Consider the following 7706-nt stretch of genomic DNA (forward strand, 5'->3'; position numbering starts at 1 on the left):
TGAAACAAATTACAGTGGGAGTTCACAGAGCACTGGCGTGCTTTAGTTCTAGTGTGATATTAAAGCTCATGTGTCCGTTCAACCATCAGCTTCAGCCCACAGACTCACACAGAGCGGGTCATGTGGACATGAGACGTTATAAAAGGTTATTATACGAGGAGACCTGGACGGGTTTCAGTCAACATGACGCGTTCATTTCAGTGTTGTAGCCTGTGTTTGTGTTTATGTCACAGGCCAAAGCACGCCTCACACATCTCACTATTTGCTGTAGAAAAAATGTATGGAAATAGTTCTGTTAAAATGCTGAGCACGTGGACCACAGCCAGAGTCCACTTCATTTACTTTCAATTACTTTCAGTTTTCACTCAGATGAAGAGCTGTTGAAAATAAAACATGTCCTCTCAGGTTTAAAGGTGTGAGTCAAACAGATGAAAAACACGACAGATGAATGTAGGTATTAATCGATAATGATAATAATAGATAATAGATATTAACAATAACTCGATCCTCACTGTGTTTCCATTTTTCGTGCAGTTCTCCCGGAGCCTGAACACCTCAGATATAAAACGATATTCCTCCCGTCTAAACTCAGTAAGATCAATAAAATTTGATAAGAAATCATTACATTATAATGAAAAACCTTATCTTTGTCCAGTGTAAACCCGATGGACCATCAGCACTCCTTTAAAACGTAACGTGAGGGTTTGAAACTGCTGCTAATATTCCGCCAGAGCTTTAAGGAAAATGTTGCGGTGAAAAAATTCAAAATAAAAATCCTGTAACAAAAGAATAAATTAAAGAAAAAATAAAAATTAAAAAAAAAGGTTTCCGGTCGATGGTGCAGCACAAACACACAACCACTGGGAATAAACTGTTCCACAGCTTATAGGCTACAACAATATAACGTGATGGTTGTGGTGACATGAATAGAATATTATAGGATGTTATAGTCCGTGCCATAATAAGACTCATCAGTCACTGCATCAAAATTGACTTGGTTTTTGTTCCTTTCTAAAAACTTCAGCAAATGAGCCTATAGTGTCTCCACAAGTCTTGTCAATAATAAATAAAAAAAAGCCTTTTTCTTCACCTGCAGCAGAAAATTTAAATGAAAAAAGAGAGAAACAGAAATAGAAAAACTGCTTTTCATTAGGTCCTTTCATCCTTTCCTTTACACTGGAATATCATGTAGAACTGGTGTTAAACTAGGAAACCACTTTTTTTTTTTTAGCTAGCCTGGCTGATTTTCCTCATACACAAGGAAGAGCAGCGTGTCATGAACTGGGATGCACAAGTTGTGCACTATATGACTCCACAACCCAGCAAAATATGTCAGGAGTCAACACGACATTTGCTTATTGTGAAGGTATGTAACCATATTAGGCCCTGGGCCATGTCAACATGTCAGTGTGTGCGACTGATGAGCCTGTAAGCTGTCATCATCATATTCACCTGCACTGTACACACACTGGATTAAAAGATTATCATAAGCCTATGTCCTTTACAATAAACAGAGAACAGCGTTAGTGAAAATATATTTAATAATTAAACATAGCACAGTTACACAAAGGGAATGCAAAACAGATGAGTGAGAGTGGATCCTTAGAATATAAAGGGTTGGACCTACTGCAAAAGGTTTGAGTTCCCTCCTCAACAGCAGCAAGTTCATCATGAGGGAATGCATGGTAGGGCTACGACAAAAACACAATGGCTGTTGGAAGATGTTGCCTTGTACAGTTTCGGCAGCGCCTGCAAAAGTCTTTGGTTTGCATTAGCACGCATCCTCCGCACCATCAGGGAGTCCGCTCTCATCCAGAAGATGCACAGTGAGTGTGGTGAGAGGTTCTGCATGTAGGAGTCAGAGTCTCTGCAGGCATGAGGCCGGGTCATTCCTCCTGAGTGTTTTCTGAGTTAGAGCTCGAGCCTTCAGACTGACGGTCAGCATCGGTCCCGGACCTCTCCTGCTCAGAGAGCTGCTCGCTGCTGGGGATGGAGTTCTTCTTCGGACGGCCTTTTGGTTTAGTCGGAGACTCCAGGCCTCCTCCCTGCAACACCTACAACACCAGCAGGAAAGTCAGGCTCAGGCTCAGCACAAACCGTGATCAATTATATCACCCCACTTCCAATCAGTGGCTATCACAATGCCACAGAGACAAGAAATATATATAATCATATATGATTAATTATATATAATATATATTCAATATAATAAAGTTTAAGACACAATTTATTCACTCTGTATTTTTCTAAATACTCTTAATAACTTTCATTGATTTCATCTGAGCACACTGTGCACTCATTTTCACATAACATAACATAACATAACATAACATAACATAACATAACATAACATAACATAACATAACATAACAACAGGGTTAAACTGAGCAGCATGGCACAGTTAACACCAGTGTTGATCTAATCTGGTCCTTCTACATGCAGGGTGACTCACTTTGACTCAGTGCTAATTCATTTCACTGAACATTTCACAAATCCCACAGAACTCTGTTGAAATAATGCACCACAGAAATAAATGTAATGGAATAAGAATTGTTTGTTGTTGAACACTGCCATTATCATCATCATCATCATCATCATCGTCATCATCATCATCATTAGCATCATTATCATCATCAACATCATCATCATCATTATCATCAAATGGAATTTGAAGAATTACTTACTATTTTCTTCCACTTCATCCTTCTGTTCTGGTACCATGTTTTCACCTGCAGCTGACTGAGACCCAGAGACTCAGCCAGGTCTATTCTGTAGGGAGAGAGAAATCAATGAAATCAAACCTCACGCTGCAAATTCAAGATCAAATCACTTCAGTGTTTGGCCAACAAAACCGCATCAAATCTTTTCAGTTGTTTCTAATAATTCTGCAGGATAAACTGTCACATACAATTAGTCAGTATATGAAGTATATGAACCTACAGGGAAACAGTTTTGCTTTAGGCTACACGACAGTATCAAAATGTCCAGATGAAAATATGACCTGCAATGAAAACTAATTTTTGTGTGTGTGTGTGTGTGTGTGTATGTTTGTGTTTGTGAAATTGTGGGTTTCAGCAACATACGGGAAGTTTAAAATCTACAGTTAAAAACTTACAAATGTATGTTTTTTTCCCATAGCTATTCCCAATATTTTTAGATATGTATGAAATTATGAATATAACGATTCATTTCTTTGCCATTATCTTATATTTAGTGCTGCAGAAAATTCTCATTTAGAAGTATGAAATGTACATGAAGTATAATTATTTATCTGTTGGAATAAATCCAAATAATTCTAACAAATCTTTGAGTTTTCTGCCCATAATATTGCGAGAGTGCTGGAGTGACCTGAGCCCTGCCGATCCCCCTCTGACCGGACTATAAACGCACCTGTCGGGCGTAGAGAGATACTTCTGCTTCTCGAAGCGTTTCTCCAGGCCCATGAGCTGCAGCTCGGTGAACACGGTGCGGCTCCGGCGGCCCTTCTTGGTTTTGCTGCCTCCGTCGGCTCCGTGCTCCAGCTTCCCGCGGAGGTGCAGATCCAGCGGCAGGTGGTGAGACGCCGCGCCGACTTGCAGGCCCGGACCCGCGGACAGCAGCGCGGGGCCAAGCGGGGAGCCCAGCGAGCAGGACAGCGGGGACAGCGGGAACTTGAGGAGGCTTGTCTGGTCGGTTTTTAACACTGAAGAGAGCGAGAAGCAACAAACACACACACGGAGGGATGTTTGTTTTAGAAAGTGGCTCATGGTCGTTTTTTTAGCTGGTTTAGGTTAGTTTAGGGTGCTAGGAAGGAGGCGGGAAATTAATTCAGTAAAGCAGAAGCTAAATGGTCCTCCAGCAAATGAAAAGTAATTTTATTATAGCTTATAACACAACAGAGATGTGACTGTGAAATCAAACCAGACAGACTCTTCAGGTCAGAGTTCACTCGGGGATTCAGAATCCCTCAAGTACAGCTGATAGAATATGATGGGAAAAAACATGGTGCATTTGGCCTATAATAAATATGACCATGTAGTTATATGATATCAAACAGCAACAATCGGTACAATCGATACAATGATACAATCAATTTGATGGGCCTGAAACGTTAGAATAAGACGTCTTTTATCGTGCTATTATTATTGTTAGTTTTGCTGTTTGTATCTATTATTTATCATCATCCAGATTCAAGATCTTTAATTCAAATATAATCCAGAGGTTGTGTTCGAGTCACATGATTTTAATCAGCATTAAACAAAATCAAAGCCTGGTGCACAGGATCAGGTATTTTTCACAGAAACTGGACCAGATGTGAAAAGTCATCTACATGTAAACACCTGGAATTACAGTTGATAATCAGACACAGTTCATTCAGAAAAACCACCGCGCAATAGGTTACATTTTGAGGAAATAAACAAACTTTTATCGCATAAACTATCTTTTCTTTTCTTTTTACACTGGAATATGAGTAAATATTGTAACATCTGCGACTCATGTTGGATTTTTCAGAGGAACAGTGAGGGACAGATACTGTAATCCTCATTTTTACGCACGGACTGTAGAAACGTCAAAACATTAAAATCGCATATTTTTTTTACCTGTTGGGTATTTTTCTTAATATAAATAAAATGAGATACTTCCATTAGTTTACAGCTGAAGTTATTTCCTCTAACCAAGATCAGTCTGTTCGACACATTTTGTATTTTAAATCTTTAGCTGTAGCTCGTTTTATCACGCACAATCCCCTCACTGTCTATCAAGCCCAGTTTGAACTAAATATGATCACTAGTCACAGCCTAATAATAATAATTCGTTTTGTTACTATATATTATCTGCATCTTACATTTTTTCCAGCATGAAACGAGTCACATTGACTGTCATTCATCTGTTCACAGCCGCCTCTCTTACCCAGTTGGTTGTGGAAAGGCCGGGCGGACAGCAGAGCTTGTACACCGAACTTGAGGAGCTCCCCGGTCGGAGCCGACGCTTTGTGCTCCGGGTGATCGGTCAGGATTTCCTCTATCATGAAACTCCTGTAACGATGTGTTCTGTGGTCGGGGTGAATTTCCGGAGGATAGTAATGCGCCCCCATGTCCAAAGGATGCTGCATAATCTGGCTGTGCGGTCACTTTCAACAGGCACCGAGCGCTCACACCTGATTATCAGTCCCTCAGTGGCCCAGGCCAGCTGTCATAATCCCTCTGTGCTGCCTGGACAGTCCGGAGATCAATGCTGTGGCTCAGAGTTATCCTCAGGTTCTTCTGGCGCGAACCAAACACCAAGCACAGCTGCCCACTTCTCTGCGACTCTGTGCGTCCTCTGCGGGGTTTTACGCGTTACTTCAGACCAGATTTGTTTTTTCTTGGAGAGGAAATCTGTAACCGAGAACAAAACTTGAAGCAAAAACTCCCGAACCGGGCTGTGTTCATGCCCACTCTGTGTGTGAGAGAGCCGCGGAGGTCGGAGCTATTTGTCAGCTGCGCAGCGCGTCACCTTGGCAGTGAATCGAGGAATAAGCTTTGGGTTTTATGAGTCTCGTCATAGCTCCACCTCTTCTCAGGGCTTGTCTGCGCGCTTCTTTCACTGAGTTGAAGTTACATGCAAAGCCGCTCGTGCCCTGCTTGGATTTAAATGCAAAAGGGAAGGAAAGAAGGACCTGAAAGGACCTGAAAGGACGGAGTTTTTAAAAGCCCAGCAGGTGATATTGCAACTTATACCAATGCTGCTGCTGCTGCTGCTGCTGATGATGATGATGAAGTGTAGCAATTAGTGCATCATAGAAAGCTCAGGTTAGAGGGTAAAGTTAACACCAAAAGAGGCACCACTTTACAATAAGACTACCCTGGTTTATAACTAGTTCATTAATGAGCTTGTTAACAATTTATTAATCATTTATAAGCTGTTATAACACAGCAGATAAAAAAGGCCAACAGCGACCTGTTGCTTGCCAAATAGTGAGCCCACATTTCTCTGTACAGTTCAGCCTCATATCTCATTAGTTACTGAGCTTTCTTTGTTTTCTCCATCATCTGCATTTGTAGCTGCTGCTTCATCACGTTTGTTCAGTTACTATCAATGAACCACCGTCGGCATCTTAATGCTCAGAAAGTTTCATCTGGCAGATGAAATTATAGCAGATCACATGATCATATCAAATACTCAGTGCAGATTAACATGGAGATGCTTTCTGCTGGTTGCTCTCTTCTTTAGCACTTTAGCATTCCAGCTAGAACACAGGTGGGAACCTTCCTTTACCTGGTGAACTGTTCACCCATTCTTTGTCCCACTGTTCACATCTCTGTGATTCTCCCTCCGTCAATCTTCATGTTTCTTCTCATTTTTACAACCATTTATTTATTACTTACAAACATTTATAACTGGTAAAAGGGTAAAACACATTAATATTTATTAATGAGTTACCCGTTATAAATACTAGTCACTAGTTAATAAATGATGATGTGTTTTACACTTTACAATAAGGCTCTTTTTACCAGTTATAAATGGTAGTAAGTCGTTAGTGATGATTTTGATCTTGCCAAATAGTGAGCCCGCGTCAATGTATGAAAACTGTTATATCTTGTTTAAATATAAACTTGTTTATTTATGATTTATAAAGTGTTAACAACCTAATTAATAACCGAATTACAAACCATTATAAGGGTGGTCTTATTGTAAAATGGTACAGATTTTTTCTTGATAATGCACATATTAGGGTGCATGTTGAATATATGCATCAGGCTGTTGCATAGGTTGCATGTCTGATATAGTTTCACACAGAGTTTGCGGCTTGCACAATAAATGTATATGTTTTTGCCAAGAAAGTGATCAAGAAACCAATATTCCTTTTTTTTTTTTTTACAGTTGCGTCTGCTACTACCCATCATGATGTATTATAGTGTAATTGTGGCAGACTGATCAAACCTCAACTGATGGCAGCCTATCAGTGTTCCCCTCTGGCCGGGCCCAGAGAAACCACTGAGGCAGCTCAGAGAGAAATATATCATTCTGGAGGTCAAAAAACCCGCTCCGGAGCACCTCTGGGATTTTTTCCTTTGTGGTTATTTAGCCCAGAATTTGTGAAATATCTCCCACAGCGTATTTTTAGCATGCAGCTCAGGGCTGCTTCGAGAGAAGCTCTGGCCTCTACAATCAACCAAAACCTCACAGAAGCTCTGAATGTCAGAGTTGGAGCTCTATTTAGATTTTTGGCTTTTTCTTTAAAATATGATACAGCAACAAACTTTGTAGGAGCAGGAGCTGATGTGACACATCTCCACAACATAATATCACAATTTAGAGCAAGATGCTCCAATAAATCTGTCAGACTTAAAACTGCACTCACCATCACCATCACCTTAGTCAGAGCTTTTATTTTAACACACGGGTGAACATGATTGAAACTAAAGAACCTGAAAATCATATACGGATCCGAAAAACACAACAAACAATAAAAGCTGCATAACATTGCATTTCGTCAGGGAGGATTAGTGAGACACGTGCAGCTGAGAAGAACGTTACAGTTTTAAGTGACTACAAAAACAATTTTTCCATTTTACACAAATACTACTTAACAAAAAGGCACAATCTTTAAGTAGCAACAGTACAGGAGAGTAAAGGCTTTACAGTATGTCATTTTGTAAGTGTCAACTCACCAAACAACAGAGCATCCACTCCTGGGGTGGAGTGGATGGAGATACAGTTTGGTTTTAGAGAAATAAAAAAAC

At 40.3% G+C, this 7706-nt stretch overlaps 1 protein-coding gene across 1 annotated transcript; it reads right to left on the reverse strand.

The window, feature by feature from the left end:
- Nucleotides 1-1561: 1561 nt before the first annotated feature.
- barx1 (BARX homeobox 1) lies at nt 1562-5278 on the reverse strand. The gene is made up of 4 exons (XM_022745484.1): nt 4891-5278; nt 3391-3682; nt 2685-2769; nt 1562-2054 (listed from the first exon to the last, which is right to left on the reverse strand). The coding sequence occupies exons 1-4, from the start codon at nt 5090-5092 to the stop codon at nt 1887-1889; spliced, it is 747 nt and encodes a 248-aa protein (XP_022601205.1). The 5' UTR covers nt 5093-5278; the 3' UTR covers nt 1562-1886.
- Nucleotides 5279-7706: the final 2428 nt, after the last annotated feature.

Source organism: Seriola dumerili, unplaced genomic scaffold (assembly GCF_002260705.1).
Source record: "Seriola dumerili isolate Sdu_G_001 unplaced genomic scaffold, Sdu_1.0 BDQW01000088.1, whole genome shotgun sequence".
Taxonomy (NCBI): domain Eukaryota; kingdom Metazoa; phylum Chordata; class Actinopteri; order Carangiformes; family Carangidae; genus Seriola; species Seriola dumerili.